This window comes from Morone saxatilis, unplaced genomic scaffold, assembly GCF_004916995.1.
Source record: "Morone saxatilis isolate NCDOM2014 unplaced genomic scaffold, NCSU_SB_2.0 Contig3, whole genome shotgun sequence".
NCBI lineage: Eukaryota > Metazoa > Chordata > Actinopteri > Moronidae > Morone > Morone saxatilis.
This window is the reverse complement of record NW_023339873.1, coordinates 17617852-17636253: the sequence shown is the minus strand read 5'-3', so window position 1 is coordinate 17636253 and position 18402 is coordinate 17617852. Positions and strand designations below refer to the sequence as shown.

The window sequence follows — 18402 nt, the reverse complement described above, 5'->3', positions numbered from 1 at the left end:
CTATTGATCTGATATTGATTTGTGCAGCTTTAAATAAATAAAGTTGGTGTATTGTATGTTCCAGGCATGTTTTGAAATGGTAGACAACTTTTTATTAATGGAGAAAAACTGGTTTTCATCTTTAGACGGTTACTGTTTAGTTCTTATCACTTGGTCTTTTGGGATTTACGCTGTAAATCACTACAACCACAGTGTCAGCCAACTAGGCTTAAATCAAAGTCAGTGATCTAGTTACTGGATGAATTACAAATAGCAAATAAGACAGTTACACTCCAGTTATCAACAAGATATTGTTGTCAGTTTGAGAATTAGAGCAACTATAGCTACCAGTGTAATCTGTTACTAAAAATGTTATTTTATTTTGAAATGATTCAATCTAGACGTGTTTCTGGGTTCTTTGCATTGCATGCTCTCTTATGGTTATTCTGTGCTATGGAACAGCAAAATTTATTGATAGGCCAGAACGACGATTTACTGTTACATACAGTTTTCACTTGAATAGGCCAAAAATCTTCAAATTCAGGTGTCACAGCCAAAAAAATGCATCTCTTTCATCTCCAGACACAATTTATACACAACTTTGTCTTGGTAGCGTGAAAGATTCACTGGCGGGGAAAGGGAGTAGAGACAAGGATTGAGGACATCCTACACATTGCAAGTGTTTATCAAATACCAACAGCCTCTTTCTGCACTGAAAATACAGGCGCATTATGCTGGAGGGAGAGACCCAGAAACATCAACAACAGCCAGAGAGCTGTGGTTGTTATGTAAGCTGAATCAAATTGATCCTATGGGGATCGACTTGTAGGGCTTGAGCTGCAGTGACATGGATGGATGAAAATTCAGTACATAATAATCTGTGAGCACTTGCAGAGGGCAAATGATTGCTGTAGTCCTTGTTAGCTAATACAACCATGCAAACTGGTATCAAATCATCTTTTATCTGATTTCTATATTACCCAGGACCTTCAGTTTTTCAATGATAACAGTGGTTTGGCTTATAATTGTAATAACGGGATACTTACTTGTCACTCATCTTCGCTCACCAGCACTCAACAATAATAGAGCTTGTTCCTGAAGATCTGCAATATTTCCTTATACCACATCCTAAAGACACTGAGAGAGTAAAAGATGCAAATCTTATTGAAGATGCTACAGTCGCAGGTTCTCCTATGGGTGGGAAATCTGATTTCAATTAATACCAGGTCTACAGTGATATTGATAGCACTGCATTTAAAGCAGCTAACATGTTGTTATACACAATACCGGAGAGCCATTTGTCATGATGTATGAGGTTCTTCATTTATAGGCTACTGAATAGGAAAAATGAAAAGGCTCCTGAATACATTTTCATTACCATACAATGATTTAGTAAACATTAGGAATTTCCAGTTTTTAATAATAAACAATGAGTGCTCTCTGCAGCAGCAGCACTAAGCACTAAGCACAGTATTCATGTGGCCAGAATGTGGTCTAATGAGAAGGATGATTGTTTTTTTTCTTGGTATCTCAAAAACTTAGTATTTGTAGTATCAATACTCTAGGTATTATCTGGCCCCTAAATTCTACCTTTTGTGGATAGTCAAATGCTGGAGTTCACAGCTGAAACAATTAGTCGATTAGCTGATTGAAAGTAAACTTTTTACAATAAATCATTTCAGTCATTTTATATCAATATAAATTGAACATATTCTGGTTGCAGACTGTTGGTCAGACACAACAAGACATTTTAGGATGTCACATTTTATAGAAAAAACGAATCAATAGAAGATTTTTGAAGATCTATCTATCTATCTTATCTGTGTGTGTATCATAATCTTTTCTATCTATCTATCTATCTATCGCTGATGTAAATCAAACAGCAGATACAAATCTCCCTGCTAATGAGAGAACCAGACTGGGGAATGAGACGGAGGAATTGTGTCTCTGAGGTGGAAGACAGCAGAACAGAGAGAAAAAAAAAGAAAACAGAATCCTGACAATATGTCTGAAGCTGTGAGAGACGGAGGTGAGTCGGGTGGAGGAGGGGTGGGACCTCCGAGGCTTTGGAGCCAATTTGAGGACCTTGTGATGCAAAACCAGTCCTCAGCAACAGACAGTTCCCATGGCAACGGTGAGCTGCCAAAGTTCCTTGTTGACAAATGACAGCTCCCCTCTCCTCAGCACTCGGCCTGCGATTGTGTCGTTGTGTGTGTGTTGTGTGTGTGTGGTGTGTCTGTTTGTGTGTGTGTGTGTCTGTTGTTGTGTTGTGTGTGTGTAGTGTGTGTGTGTGTGTGTGTGTCTGTTTTGCAGGAGTCGCAGTCTTTGCCTTGGGCCATGGGGGAAGAAGGGGTGAAGGGACAGAAAGAGAAAGAGGGAGACATTGTGTTATTTGCAGAACATACGTTCAGTATTTCATACACACCACACAACACACACACACACACACACAGCCACAACATACAACGTAGCTGTACAATGACCAACATTGGCCATTTCACATGGTATTTATGTAATGAGTTTTATTCACCTATTAATCAGGTATGAGTGGTTAGTGAACGTTAAATAAAAAAAAATTCAATTAATTATAGGTTGTTATGTAGTACAGTGATTCCAACCAGGGGTACTAGTATCCCAGGGGTATTCTGACAGTTGCGGGGGGTTTGTGGAGAAGATTGTGATAGCCATCTTAAAATAATTAGACAAAATAGAAATGGATGAGCTAATTAGAAAAGAATTCTCATCCTATAACACGTATACTGTGCAATTTGGAGTGCGAAATTTTAAAAAGTGAGCAGGGAATTTGAAAACATGGATGAATGGCGTTTGAATTATATAGCTAAAGGTTTTTCCTGAAAAGCTAAAAGTATGAATAAATACTTCAAATTGTTAGCCTTAATGATTTAACTGTTGAAAAATACATAGCTAAAGTGATGGAATTAAAAAGGATCATAACATACATACATAATACTAAAAAGAAAAGTATTTAAATTAAGGCTCTTTAAAATGTTGTTTATAAATTCGTGAATTGGTATTATCGAACATTCTCAGGTTGAACTAACAATTTTAGCGAAAATTACAATTCAGTCAGTACCGAAGTAGTGGTAGTGCAAGTGAATGAGACGACTAGGAATGTGAAGGAGGAGCAGAGAACGATGGGGGCTGAGCGGCAGGATACACACACCCCTGCGGCAGAAGTGTCGTCAAAAGATGATCTTCCATCCTCACCTCGCAACAGAGCTGTCAAGATGTTCAGACCCGTGATTTAACCTCCCCACTTCACACGGTAACATCCTACCGACACACACACACACACTCTCTCTCTCTCTTTCTCTGCAATCTGTATTACAATGGCTTAGCTGCTTTCAAGCAAGCTGGGGCAATGTCATACAAAACCTGCAGTATTAGAAATAATCCAGTAATTAGGGTGCACATAGTGAGCACTAATACTGGATCAAAGTAACATTTAACTTAAAGCACAGTAATGCTGGTGGATGCAGCGTATGCACACACAGCGTACACAGAGTATCTTTGACAGTCACAATAACAAGTAATCATGAGTGAGGGAGAGTATTTTTTTTTAATTGCCCCTGCATTATTTCTAAGGTTGTGTGGGACAAAATGAGGGTCTGTGTGTTTTGTGAATAGTGCAGGGACAATAGGTACGACAGGGAGTGCAGGGAGGAGTGTGGAGGTGACTGCTCTGAGCGTAATGTCAGAAAGATTAACAAGAATTGAGCAGCAAAGTGACACCTGAGAGACATTTGGCGAGTGCAATAAGCTGTGGCACTGCACTCCACTGCACAGCAGACAGGACGGGAAGCAAAGACAATAAGCAGCAATGCACACGCTTAGATTAACACACACACACACACACTTGTCATTGTAAAGGAATAAAGGAGGAAGCAAGAGGTTTTTTCAACATTTCTTTTACTGATCTTTACACTTTTTCACAGAACATCACATAAAATCATCAGAGCAGATTGGCTCTTTTGTTGTTTTTAATTACAGACAATGCAGTTACATGTTCTTGTCTCAGAAACAAATATTGCTTTGTCAATTTTTTTTTTTTCATCTTTAAAAAATACCACTGATAATCACTGGGTTTTATCATTGAGGGTTTAGAGAAACAAAGTTAAATGGGCTGGTACTCGTTAGTAGTTGTACTTATCTAGTTGTAGATGTGTCACCGATGCCAAAACAGTCAGGATGCAAACTGTTATTTTGTACTTCAGATAAAATGATAGGAATAATTCCACCTACTGTAACAGCCCCGCTGAGCCCATCCAATTCCTGCACCTTAAGGTAGGTTACAAAACAAAACAAAAAGACTTACTGATAGAATCTTTCCTCTTTTTTTAAAAGAAACTTTGGTTTGGGTTTGGACCCTCATCTTCCAAAGTGCCAAACGAAACAACAAACTAGAAACCACTGATCATGCTATCTTGACAGAAAGGCTCAAATATGTAGATTAAAACTGGGTTTGTGTTGTATCTGTCCTTGATGGGTTTCTTTAATTTATACCTAAACAGGCTGACACTGCTCAACCAACATGATTTCACTCTATCACGCTCAATTCTAGACGCCTACACAACAGAGGCAGGTGGGATAGTTAAAGGAATAGTGTGGCATTTTGAGAAATGCACTTATTCACTTTTTTGTCAAGAGTTATATGAGAAGATATAGCTATTACTGTCATGTATACGTGAAGCTACTAAACTAGCTAAGCATAAAGACAGGAAACAGGGAAATGGCTAGCCTGGCTGTGTTTAAAGAAAAAAAAAAAATCCCCCTACCAACACCTCTAAAGTGTACTAATTGATAATGAATCTGTGTAAAAATGACACATTGTGGTTTTACAATTTCTTGGCCCGAGTGCAGAAACTTCCTGGCAACCAGTAGAGACACCACAGAGATATAACGTGTTAATTACCAAGCTCTAGAGGTGCCTGTAAGCGGATTTAGTTAACTTTGTTATCGAACTTCTCATCTAACGCTCGGGGAAAAAAGAGAAAAATGTTTGATAAATTGTCGAACTGTTCCTTTAACTTCCAAATAAAAAAAAACTGGAGCTTTTCTTTGTATACATACATACAAAAAAACCCCACTAAATGAGATTGTATGTCTGCCCTGTTCTGGTTTGTTTCCTACACATGTAGATCTGTGATGACGCTGGGGGAAAGGGTCGTTTTGGCAGTCAGCAGTATGATTCAAATGACTATGTATGTATCTCATTGATATTTATATTTTTGGTCAAACCTCATCAATGGACAGACCAACCAAACCATAACTAGCCTTTTCTGCTAAAATCTGACTAATGTAAATGAGGTTCTGAACACACTGAGCTTTTCAAGGCTTTAGCAACTGTCCTTGAAAGTCGGATTTAAGTTTGGGCATTGTCAAGACAGGTATCGCTAGAAAACATGCATTTTGAAGTAAAAACAAACAGAACACATTTTGGGCATGGAAATTGACTTTGCTTTGAAATATCATTGACGTTTAAAAGAATTCCTGCATTTAACTACATGCCTGTGTCCTGTTTTAGTCAAACGCAGTCACTTGGAATGCAAGAAATCTACTTAGTAACAAGAACAATTACATTAACACACAATATACATGTATCTATAAAAACACTAAGGCACTTGAACTTGTGATTTAACATTTCCGATGTTTATGATTGTTGTCTCTTAAAATAATCTGAATACACATTGTGCAGCCACTGCAGCACAGTCGCTCGCCATTGCCTGAGACAGCGTCAAAATCAACAGGCACACATAATCACGTGTAACCCATGTTTAATAGAAAGAACAGCTTAAAATCAAGTTTTAAAATGCTACATCATATCTTGCAAACACACACACACACACATATACGCACAGAAGCACACACCCCCAAAATCCACAACCCTTCATTTTATAGGTTTGTTTAGGGTCCTGAAACGAGACCGTTGCACCAATATGAAACCCCACTTGAGACCTTTAGTTTTGTGCTGTGGGGCTTGAAAATGGTCTTGGAGACAGTGCAATTGCAAGCTTCTCTTTACCTTTGGGATTTAAGATCCCGCCATATGTGACCTTAACCTTTAGAATAGTTTTTCCAGTGCCAACAGTGGCCAAGATCTGTCTATTTTTATTCATCTGACCATAACACTAGCAATAGAGTTGAATGGAGTTTGTCTGTGTGCCACCCTGGAGTATATTAGACTATTAAAATAAAGCTGACTTGGCATTACTATAGTGTAGGTAGCTCACACCTTCATCTGCTGTGAGGAGAAATAATCTTCAACTGATGACAGTTGTCGTCATCATTACATTTTCTAACAGACTCGTAAGTATTTTCTATTGTCTATGAGCCCTGCGGTGCCAGAAGCTGACCTTGTGGAGCTCCCTTTCTGTGGCAGCAGAGTCCCACTGACAAGGTCTCACAACCTGCTCCTCTTCCTCTTCCTCCTCCTCCTCCTCCTGCTCTCCCTCGTCCTCCTCTTCTACCCTATCCGTCATGCTGCTGTCCTCCTCTGTCCTTGTGTGTGCATGACCCAGCAAGGTCCTAGTCCTACTTTTCTGGCTCGACTTGTCCTTAACAACATCAAGGGAAGGCCCGGCTTGTCTTCTTTCATCATCTTCTTCCTCCTCCTCCTCCTCCTCCTCTTCCTCTTCCCTCTCTTCTTCTTCGTTTTCCTCCTCCTCCTCAACATCTTCATCCTCGTCGTCATGCTCTTCTATGGCCACTGTTAGGCCTAACTTACTATGGCTAGCCAGCTGGAAAAGGGAGGACGAGTGTGGCGTGGACGGGCAGGCGGAGAGCGCTGCGTCATACATGGAGAACGGGAGGTGGAGGTAGTGTCCTGCAGCAGCCGCCGCTGCATAGATGCAGCAGCATGTCTGGGCACAGTCAGGGCGTAGATCCCCCTGTCCCCCACGGACCATCCGGAAGCGCTTACGGAAGGGCGGTCCGGCTTGGGGGGCTAAGCAGATCCGGGTGGGTACAGTTCCGTGGAGTGCCTGGTGAGCGGGGTTAGTGCTGGGTGGCGGGACGCAGGGGCCCGTGGTGAATGCTGGGTTGGGTGGAAAGCACCAGTCAGTGCTCTGGAGCAGGATCTCAGCTCGCAGGCGCCGAAGGAGGTTGTTAACCAGGACGGAGCGTCGGAGGAAGGCCTCGGGGTCGTCGATGAATCGCATCTTCTCCAGGGAGAGGCGCAGCACATGGGCACGCTCCTCCAAAACTGGTGCAACCTGAAGGACATTACCCTGTTAGATCTATGCAACCTGCTCAGCTACAAAAGACAGATCCTTTTTAAGCAACCATACTCGTGTAGGCGGGAGGAGTTTTCATTTCTTTGTCCTGTCATATTAATGCAAATCCATTTGCAAACAAACCCTCAAAAGCTACCATGCTTCCGCTTTAACATTAATCTACCAACCCTACACTCTAAAACTTTATTCAAATTTAAAATGATTAAAGGCATTTTGAAACAAAATCACAGCCTATAGCCATATAGTGCACTATATTTACTGACAATTTATTTAGGTGTTGGCTTTCTGGTTGTAGAATTTATCCCCTATATAGGGTCCTTACAACTTCACACAATTGAACAAACAAGTTATGTTCCCTATTTTCTTCTAACAATCACACAATAGATGCAAAAGACATGCAAAACTACATCTGTTAGAGGCAGAAGTGTCCAAAATCTTAAGCTCACTATGGAATAAACTATGGAGTGTCTCTCATACAGAATATTGAAGAAACAGTGAATTTGGACACAGTGACTTTGAACCATCATTCAAATGACTTTTCAAAATGTAGGATTGAGTGAGTACTTGGCTAAGTATCCAGTACATAATTGTCAATATAAATATACAAAAAACAAAACAAAACAAAACATTGCTCTGAAGCTGTTCTGTAAATATTTTTGAAATAAATATAGCAACTTCTGATCAACCCGTATCAATTTTAATCTTAAATGGACAACTTTTGGTTACTCCCACCCACTTTAAAGCACCACCCACATCTAGTGTAAGCCCCGCCCATTCGGGGACAGATACAAATATATATCATTTAGCTGGGTGAAAAGATACAGATACAGATAATGGTGTTCTCGCTCATCCCTAGATTGTATGTTTATAAAAGGATCTGAATCTGATCTGATCCGAATGCTTCAAAGCTTCAACCGTTGCCATTGTAATCCACGTCCAAATCAGTATTTGAATGGTTCGTGTCGAAACCTGATCCCGCAGTGTTTCCCACATGGACTTTAATTGGACAGGCCGTCCAGGTATAACGGCCAGTGACCCATTTTAGCATTTTGCAGAGCAGATAGAGAGAGAGGACGATGTTATCTGGTGTTTTGTTAAAAAAAACCTGCACACTGTGGATACTTTACCAGCACGGACCAAGTACAGCATTTGGTACCATGTTGTTTTCGATCGTTTCGGTATTCTACGTCTTTTACATTTTTTTCACTTCATAAAGCATACTGCTGGAGAGACAGGGAGAGAGAGAGACAGAAAGAGGCCAGCAGGGCAAGCTAGTGTGTGAGGTGCAGAGAGAAAGAGAAAGAGGTGTTGGTGTGTGCATGTGTGTATGGGAGAAAGAGGAGGAGCAGAGTGAGCATATTAAAGTAGTTTACAGTAAACACTGGTGAAACACATCAATCCCTTCAGATATATTTCTCATATGAAGCTTTGAAGTCCAAAAAATAGCATTCGGGGCAGCCCGAAATCTTAGTTAAAGACTTATTTAGATGTAGGCTTGATACACTGTGTGCTCTGATGTGAGGATTAGAGAGTGTCCATACTTACAGTCTGGCAGTACGTCCTGAAACTGAAGGGAGGCTCATCGTCATCATCAACAAACTTCCTCTTGAAGTAGGCAATCCTTGATACTGAGACGTGATCAGGGACTCGCCTGCAGGGGGTTTCTACAGACAGAAAACAATATCACAAATCAACCGCACTGGTGGACTGAAGACAAACTAAGCATTACTGAATGTTTCATAATCTACACGTACAAACTGCTTCTTGTTTTGAGGCCATAGCTCAATATATTATAGGTGGATACCGTGGTGCTACAGTTCAAAATGTGTATTACTAGGTTTATTTGTTTAACTGTAATCAATGTTATTAGTTATTTAAATGCACTGTAACGACTCAATGTGCAAATCAGGTAAGTTCTCAAAAGTGCTGTAAACACAACATTAATACACAACAACTTTTAGTTAAGTTTAAGTTTAATCAGTTAACAGTCACCTTTGAACCTTAAAGCTTGAGTTGAACCTTAACTTCAAAAGTAGCCAAAGGGCAGCAGAATATTCTGGAGCAACAGGTTTCTTTGGTAACTCATTTGAAACTGAAATGACAGTTTAACTGGCAAATGCAATAAATGAACCACTAAACTGCACTGAAAATTGAAAGAAAGCAAGATCACATACTGCTGACCCGCTACCATGTTAATTAGCTGATTGCTTCTCTACACCATTAACACTGCATCCTTAACTACACTCAAACGTTACAGTTTGACTGATGGGGTGCAGGCTGTCTAGAAAACTAGAATGTATGACAGCAGGGCCATTATAGACAAATACTGATAAATGGTTTGGACTGATGGGTCTAGTTGCTAGGTCTCAAACCTAAGTACATCGTATGTGGTGCAAAATCCTTGTACTTTTAAAATAACTAATCAGCTTAAATAAATGAATTAACACACAAAGCTCTGTGCTTGGTGTCTATACCTTGTGTGAATTGCTCTTCAGAGCTGCATGGTGGGGCAGGGTTCGACAGGCAGGTCTTAGTGCAGCGCTCCGATTCCCATATGGGCTGGTATGTGGAGAGCGGAGGGTCTCCCTCTGGGTCCAGAAAAGGATTCATGGACAAAACTAGGGTCATCTCTCTCTCCTATTCAGGTCTGGAAAAAAAAACAGAGTAGAAATCAGCACGACTAAAAACAAATATGCCTTCATCATACGAGGCCACTTTCAAATATGTGGATGAATGAAATGTGTAAAATGTGGTGACATTAGTTACGTCAATGCGCCCCTCAATCTTCTACTAACTATTTCTAATGTAACTTATCTTAGTACCTCAGTTTGCAAACTGTTTACGCGCATTAGCACAAGTTATCTCCATAAATCTGACGAGTATCCTGCATATGCTTCCCTAATGATGTGGTAAATGTTAACAAGATGTTTATCTATGATACTGGCAAATACGTCAGTGTTGTGTGGAGGAGTAACCAGCTTCTGTGCAAGCTGCATGACAAATCTGAATGACAATAATAGTGCGCACTAAGAAATTGGCAGATGGCTGGCGACTCTGTGATATGCGTGGTACTGAAACAAGTGGGACACAGATGGAGGGATGACACCCACTCACACCATGAATTCCCTATTGATTAGTTGGTAGGAGAGTTAGCGAGATGTTTGACACCAATTTGTTCACTGAAATGGATCCCACACATTGAATCGCACTGGGAAGCTGTGTCAACAGCATGATAATCTAGAAAGCAAAGGAGATGTGCAGAGTGCCAGTGGCTCCAGTGCACAAGGCAAACAACTTAACTAAAAGGTATCAAACAGGCACAGTGCGTATTTGATTTTAGTTCATGTTGATTTTTCCAAATAATACAAACAATAATATGAAGCCGTGTCACCTCATGTTTAAATGGAAGTGATGCAGATAAGAAGAAACATTAGGGCGGGCACATTGCTTGGCAGAGAGTAGTGCTAGTGCGCCAACTAAGCTTTTTTCAATCTGAAAACAGAGCTCTACTGTGAAGACTCCGAGGGGCCTGAGAGTCTGTCAGTGATTCTCTGAATCCGAGGAGAGAAACTGTATCGTCCTTTTGATCACAGTGAATGGCTGTCATTTGGTTCGCTGTTGATTCCTCCCCTTCATGCAGAATGCAAAGCCAGCTGTTTCGGACCTCCTTGTCACCACCTTTCTTCCTCAAAGCAACTCCTGCCCCTCCTCTTCCTGCCCACACGAACAGATATCATCGCCCACAGCCAATCTTGACAGACCAAACAGAGGCGACACCATCTCAGCCTCACCCCTGTTGGGTAGCTGATTAAAATGTCCGCTTCAATAAGCTCCCCGCTTTGCTTGGATGAACAGTTTTATTTCTGTGTGCTGCTTTTTCTAGTGTTTGCTTCTAACTGACTAATCAGACACACTGAAAGCCAGCGAAACATCACCTTAGGCAGTGCTGCTCTTAGCAAACATATCTAGCCAGCCACAGGGAGTAATGGAATCCACAGAACAGCACTACATTTGATGTTTTCTAAGGGTACAGTGGACATGCTTTAACATCAACAGTCAACTGCAACAAGTCAGTAAAATGCCGCATCGATCCATGTGTCAATTTTATGCTCCTTAATCATGAACAAGACATGAATAGTCTGTTTATGTCGACTACATATGTGGACATTCAAGAGCGCAAGTTTTACCCGCACAGTTTTGGCAGTGCACCAGTTGTTCTATCAGCTGGAGCATGCTATTCAGCTTAGCCAGGCTAGCCATGTAGTGTTTCTGCCATCTTTATGGCAAGTCACAAGTCCCCATTTGATCAGCACTGTGATCGGGTTGTCCCAATATGATCCAGTTTGCAAGGTAACTATGTAGCCAGATAAATCAGTTTCTCAAATCGATAAATTCTTTTTTGGGCAGTGGAGCTTATGAAGTTGTAGATGCATGCAGGTCACTGGAGGGCGTGAATGTGTCCACTGGATGTCAAGGGACTACTACCAATGGTTGTTGAGATATTTCACTTATAACAAACCCACAAATGTCAACCTCATGGTTTAACTTTAATGTTTATCCATCTAATAGTTGTCAAGACACTTCTTAGTCTGGACCAAATTGGTTGACTCACCATCTGATAGACAAACAGCACCACCACTAGCATGGCTAAACATAATTACTGGCATTGGTCAATGTTTTTATCTTTTGTACTTATTATTATTATTATTATTAAAGTTTTGTATTAATTTATTATAGTATTTTTTGGCCAAATTCCTGATGATATAAATAAAACTGCAGTTGACAGTGTTTGCAGGTGATGGGAAGCTGGTGAGGGATCACATTTCTTATCGCAGCAGTAGCACTTGCTACTGGTTGGTTGGATGGTTGCCTCAGACCAACAGTGTGTGTCAACAGAGGAAAGGGCTGTAGCACAAAATTCAAATGCCTGGGGAAAAAAGGACAAATGACTGTCCGGTCTACTTATTGTAACATCCAACATCATAGCTCTCAGTTTACGTTTACAACACTGCTATCTAGGAGGGGGTTGGGGGTTTAAAAGCAAAAAACATTTTTTAAATAACAATACAATATCATGATACAATATTTTTCAATATTTTCTTTATACACCCATAAAGTCAACTGTTCCGGTTTTGGTCACAATCCATCATGTTACATTACAGATTATTATAATGTGTTGTCAGAATCAAACCACGCTTGTGCGAGCTAGATTCCACAGCTGAAGCCTCCCCCACCAAGGACCACCAACTAGGGCCAATATAAATGTCACCTTGGTGTTGGTGAGCACTAGTGCCATACTTAATTAGCAGCTTTGGCCCTTCTCATTTCCCCCTTGAGCTGTTTTTTTACCCTTAGCTATTTTCCTCTCCATCACCTCCCCTCGCTGCTGTTGTTGCTACGTTTGCTTGGGCACAAAGAAACAAGCATGCCATCACTCCCTCTGCCCTCTGTGGGGACTCCCCCCCCCTTTACCGTCTCTTTCATCCACCAGTCTCTCTCTCTCTCTCCCCCTCTCGCTGACATCCTTTCAACAGCGGTCACAGTTGACAGCTCTCTGAACCGGGGGGGTGAAAAAAACAATGAGAATACCAACTGAGCAGCTTCCCTACATGTACAGCAATACTTCTTGTTCTTCAAAGAAAAGGAGGAGGAGGGGGAGACGGTGTGAACAAGTGTGTGTGCGTCTGTGAAAGAGGAAAGGAGAAATGGAGGGTTGAGAAATAAAAACAAGGAACGAGGAGAGAAAAAATCTCCTGGGGGGATATCATACCTCTCTTTCTCCCTTTCTGTCTGCCTCTCGCAGGAATGTGAGAGTGATTGAGAGCGAGTGCAGGCTGCGTGTGTGATTGTGTTTAACAGAGTGTGTATTTGAGGAAAAAAAAAAAAAAAAAAAGGAGCCTGCGAGTGTGCGCAAGTGTGTGCGTGCACGTGTAAGGGTATGTGTGAGACACGGCTTCACCTCTGTTCAGTCTCCTCCGGCTTCATCCCTCTTATCTTCCCTCTCTCACAGCTTCCCTACCTCTGTCTGACTCTCTATCTTCTTCTTTTTCATTACACCCTTTGATGATGAGAAGTTAATTGCAGTGCCGGGGCACGAGACAAACTGTGGGAGGGAGACGGAGAGTGATAGAGAATAGAGGNNGGGGGGGGGGAGACAGAGGGAGGGCTGAGGGGATGGATGGATGGAAGGAATGAGTCAGGGAAGGAAAGATAAGTGCCTTAGGAGCCTTGTCATGAGTGGAGACAGATCGCCCGCAGGGATGATTTCTGCTGCTGTGATTGACTCCCTCCCTCCAGCGCTGAGATAGACAGGCCAACACACTCAGACATGCACAGCTCGTAGTGTCCTCAACTATTCTGGAAGGAAAGTCAACTAAGGCCGCGACAGTCAACCGAAGGGCTCCAGCACCAAACTGCTAATGTCAGATTCTGGATTTTAAGACATTTACTGTAAGTGTCCATCTTCCTCAAACAAGGCTGTTTTTACATCCACAGCCTAATACAACAGGTGTATTTTAATTTACATTTAAGATTAAGATTAAGTTCTAGTGTCGTTTGAGTAATATCATCTGCATATAAGTAAATGACTTTTTTTGCTTTCTCCAAGAGTCCCACACAACTCCGGTGCCATTGTAAAAAAAGAAAAAAATGGGAAAAATGTCCCAACACAAAGGTCACCTGACAACGTCCTAACCTGAATGGAAAGAATCTGTTCAACTGTGGGCCCTCAGAGCAGTGGGCTTCTGTTTTCCCTGTTGTTGAACCTCCTCTCTGTGAACACCTGAGTGAAACTGCCCGACATCGTCTTCAACGCAACAATGTGATTACCCCCTTCACTTTCCCAGCAGTTGGGAAACAACACGGGAGCTTGAGTTTGCTCTCGAGAAGCTGCAGCGTTGATTCACTGACGAAGCGTAACCTACACTGTACGTTTACAGCTGACACCGCTCACCTTTCCCTCCGCTCTGCTCCCGTTCACCGTCACTCTCTGTCACTCACACTTACCCTACGCACACACCTCACAGACTGCCTGTGCTCCAATGCTGTCAAAAACCCACCTCTTCAAATGAGTTATAAGCAAGCATATAAGGAGCCTAGCTAGTAAAGACAGCGTGGGTGTGCCTTCTTCACATGCACCCCCTGTATTAGCAATAAGCTAAAATAAATGTGGCTGTGTACCTTGTCCTGTGCTTCACTGTTCAACTTTGTACAGTTTTTAGGTTTGCAAGGTTTGACTAAGCAAAGCCATTTTCATTTAGCCTAGACGTAAGGACTGTATCGCCACCAGCACAAATTTGTTTTCACATTTTGGGGCCCCAATTTTTTCTCAATGTCCACAGCAGGTTTTTATGATGAAAGTGGTGCTGTCTCCGGTTACAAGCATTTATGTTATTAAGGTGGGTAAAATATGACCCAAACCACCACCTGTGTCAAAAATCTATTTGAAAAATAAACAGCCTGACAGTGAACAGTGTTAACAACATGCAGGGAAGCTTTTAGCGTATCTGCTCATTATCTTCATTCTGCAAGTTGTGGCTTTTTAGGAGTGTTTGAAGTTCCACTTACTTGCCCTCATCACACGTTTAATAAAAAACACTCAAAGACACGCTGATATTTAAGCCACAAGTGGGGGAAGATTCCATTTGTTCAATGATTCTGTGGGAGCATGAAACATGCCTCTAATAAACTTTGTGTTCTCTCTTTTTTCTCTGCGGCCTCAAAAATGCTAATCGATCCAGCATGTGTGTGACAGAGTGTACGCTGTATCACTGTGTGTGTGTGTGTAAAGTGTTTACTCCCTGTTCTTTTGGCCAGGTTTTTACTAAGTGTTTCCGAGCCTTAGGGGAATAGATAGCAGTGAAAAGAGTTCATGTCTGTGGTTTTCACATCAAAATAGATCCCAGACCGCCTGGGAGGGTCTTCACGGCACACACAATCATGCAATGTGTCACGACGTTACAACTGCACAGCATCAAGCAGATAAATTGCGGAACAGGGGATTCTGCAGACGACATGAGCGTGTTGGTAAGATTTTGTTCTGCCATATTCCATTACCACAAATGACAAGAGCACACACCCAGTGTATCAGGAACACAAATTAAATAAAGACTAACAACGTGCATACCAGCATTGAATATGTATTTATGTTTACAGTGTGAAATGTATGGAAAAAAGCAACACAGGGCTGCTAAATCTACTAAATCTACTATTAAATCAGTTCAAATCGACAGTATGGACAAACTGTGATCGCCATAATTAATAATCCCATTTATGTGTCTTTGGGAAAATTTATTTTAGGACTTTTTCTCTTTTATGTAGCAGCTTGTAAGAATATGTACTTGTCATCTGGTTTAAACCAGAATATTTTATTATTTTAATATGACTGGACTGCAATTTCCTCACTTATGTTGTGCCAATCCATTCTTTTCCAATTTGACTAATTTTTCAAAGTTTAGTTTCTTATTCTATTACCAGAAGTATAGAATATAACAAAACTAAATGCAAACATTTTTGATTTGTAAAACTGTAACATACTAAAAATATATGCCAGCACCTTAAACACAGCTTCCAAAATTTTTTTTTTTTAAAATAGCTGTATAAAAACTATTTACGTATTCAAATAGAAATTTCTTAAATGTTCTATTGCAAAAGTAAGAAACAAATTAGTTAGAGCAGCTGTTTCAGCTATGGACTGGTATGGCGGTACATAAAAAATTCCTATCATTTGGGAAAATAAAGCCAGTACACCAGTTCATCTGGTATTTCGCCCAGCACCACGCTACAGTAGGATTAACTGTGATTATGTGTGATATACTGTCAAGTCCTAATGAAAGAAATACTTTATTTTCTGTCCAACAGACCACATCAAAATGAAATCAAAAACAGCTCTGAATTACACTCCCACAGCACTAATGTAAGCCATCCTTACAGACAATCGGCTGTTTCTCAGCTCATTTCAACTTCTAAAGAGGTTCCCTAATCCTGTGCATCAACTCTGACTGGATGACAATGTGAAGACACTTAAATGGGTTTAATCTGCAGTGTATGTTGAACCATGTGCCATGCCATGGCTTATAGCTCATTTCACCAGTTCAGACAGTTAACAAGAAATGGCCAATGGAGGGTGGAGAGAAGAGAAGTAAGCTGAAATGTATTCCATATGTAAAGTGCTGGGGAGGACGTTGGCAGTAACCTTGTGCATATGAACAAAGTGAGAAAACCCTTCTAAGTCACTCTTGACAATGTCAGTGCTTGTCAGTGTCAGCCCGTGTGTGTGTGTGTGTTTATCCCTGTACAGATACAGGCAGGTGTGTGTGTGTGTGTGTGTGTGTGTGTGTACAGTGACAGTTTGTGTGGTGGACCAAATCTAAGCAATAAATCTCCACAGTGAGAGCATAAGTGGGCGTAGCCTTGAAAGAGCTTCCTGTGGTTGCCCTGACAGGAGCTTCAGCAGCGAGCGTCCTCAGAGCTCTGTGATCTCACGGCAGGCAATTTGAATCTCTCTGGAAGAGGGAAAACTTGAGTACTGGCAGTGCCTCCCCTGCATTTCTTTTTTAGTTTGATGCCTGCTGTCTCTGCTCACACAAAGACTGAGTGCTGATGTGAGTTGACAGGGACATGGCCATTGAAATCTGTCACATGTGGATTACCTGTTGTATCATTAGAGTGCTACCTGGTCACCTGTGTCACTTTGATGCTGAGCCTTTTAAATCCTCCTTTAATCTTTTATTATATGGCCCCCTTTGTGACTGAATTCTACTTCGAAAGACACAATACATCAAATATTTGTGTAATTGAGCAAGATTTCACTGGAAAAACAATTACATACAACACAGAAAAGTTTTACAGTTTGTAAGAAATTTTTTACACATAAAGTGTAAAGGAAATTGGGGTGTATTTCATTATTTTCATTATCAGATAATGTAATCATTTAATGACCCAATTAACCAATAAATTGTTAACTCAATTTTAATTTCCAAACAAACTATCTATCCATATCTGTCTTTTCCCTGGGGTTTGAGAATCTCCATTTTACCATTACGCCGTTTTTTGCAAATGAATCAATTTAATTGATTTATCGCCCAGCTCTAATTGTGGTGTATGTTGGCTGAAAAGTAACGAGATTGCTGAAGATATTCCAGAGATATTGTTGAGTAATTCAAAAACATGAAGTTTAGTTTATTTTTCAGTTGTAAAATTCTCTGTACATACGATTTCCATAATAACCTAATTTAAAAGATCAAAAATATTCATATTTTTATATAAAAAAAGAGAAAAGAGTGTATTGTTAGTGGGGTTTCTTCCTTCTTAAACATCAACACTGGTATCTGCCCCAGTAATCCAGTGTTGGTCAGGCTTTGATCAAAACTGTTAGCCAATAGTAATTTCACAGTTCACTGAATGTGCTTCATGTTTAACGGCACAAAACTACGACTCCCTGTGCCCTCTTCTGGTGCTGTTACACAATAGTGACATGCCGTGTTCATTCATCAACACGTTGTTTTCATTCTAATAATCATTTGTTTGTGTCATATTTTGTATTAATTTAGATACAGTTAAAGGTACAGTACCATGTCAAGTTTTCATTGAAAATGTGCACTTTATATTTCATGTTTTACACCAAAGTATCTGGCCTACATTATGACTGCATTCTTTACCTCATAAAATATTTGTAATGCCATTTTTATCCTTTTAAAATCTGCATTATTTACGTCTTCTTTTGCTCTTTTACTGGCGCACTGCTATCTTTAGTGATGCTTTACAGTCAGTGTGTAACATTGAGGAGGCTCTACTGGCAGAAATGGAATATACTATTCATAGGTATGTTTTCATCAGTGTATAATCACCTGAAAATAGGAATTATGTTTTTGTTAGCTCAGAATGAGACGTTTTTATCTACAGACGATAAAGCTCAGGGAGGCCGCCATGTTGAACTGCAATTTCTTTGCGCAACTGCGATGTGCAACTACACCACTAGAGGCCACTAAATCCTACACGTTGGATGCATTAAGGTACAGAGGATGCCCCTGTACCTCTGCTGCTTCTAAACGAATTGAAAAATTCGACTCCATATTACTGGACAGAAAAGATGTGTCTGACGTTGATCATCACAGCGTAACTGAGAACTCTAAGCCAAGACATAGCCCCCTTCTTGTCCATATGGAGAAGC

General features: G+C 40.8%; 1 protein-coding gene across 1 annotated transcript in view; it reads right to left on the bottom strand.

Moving 5' to 3' along the window:
• Positions 1 to 3889: 3889 nt before the first annotated feature.
• The window catches only part of sertad4 (SERTA domain containing 4), a 19113-nt gene continuing 4600 nt past the window's right edge, over positions 3890 to 18402 (bottom strand). The window contains exons 2-4 of the mRNA XM_035674021.1: positions 9707 to 9879; positions 8778 to 8896; positions 3890 to 7211 (exon numbers count right to left, since the gene is read on the bottom strand). Of these exons, the coding sequence (XP_035529914.1) occupies positions 6318 to 7211; positions 8778 to 8896; positions 9707 to 9860 (1167 nt within the window). The 5' untranslated portion in view covers positions 9861 to 9879 and the 3' untranslated portion in view covers positions 3890 to 6317. The remainder of the gene's footprint in view (positions 7212 to 8777; positions 8897 to 9706; positions 9880 to 18402) is intronic.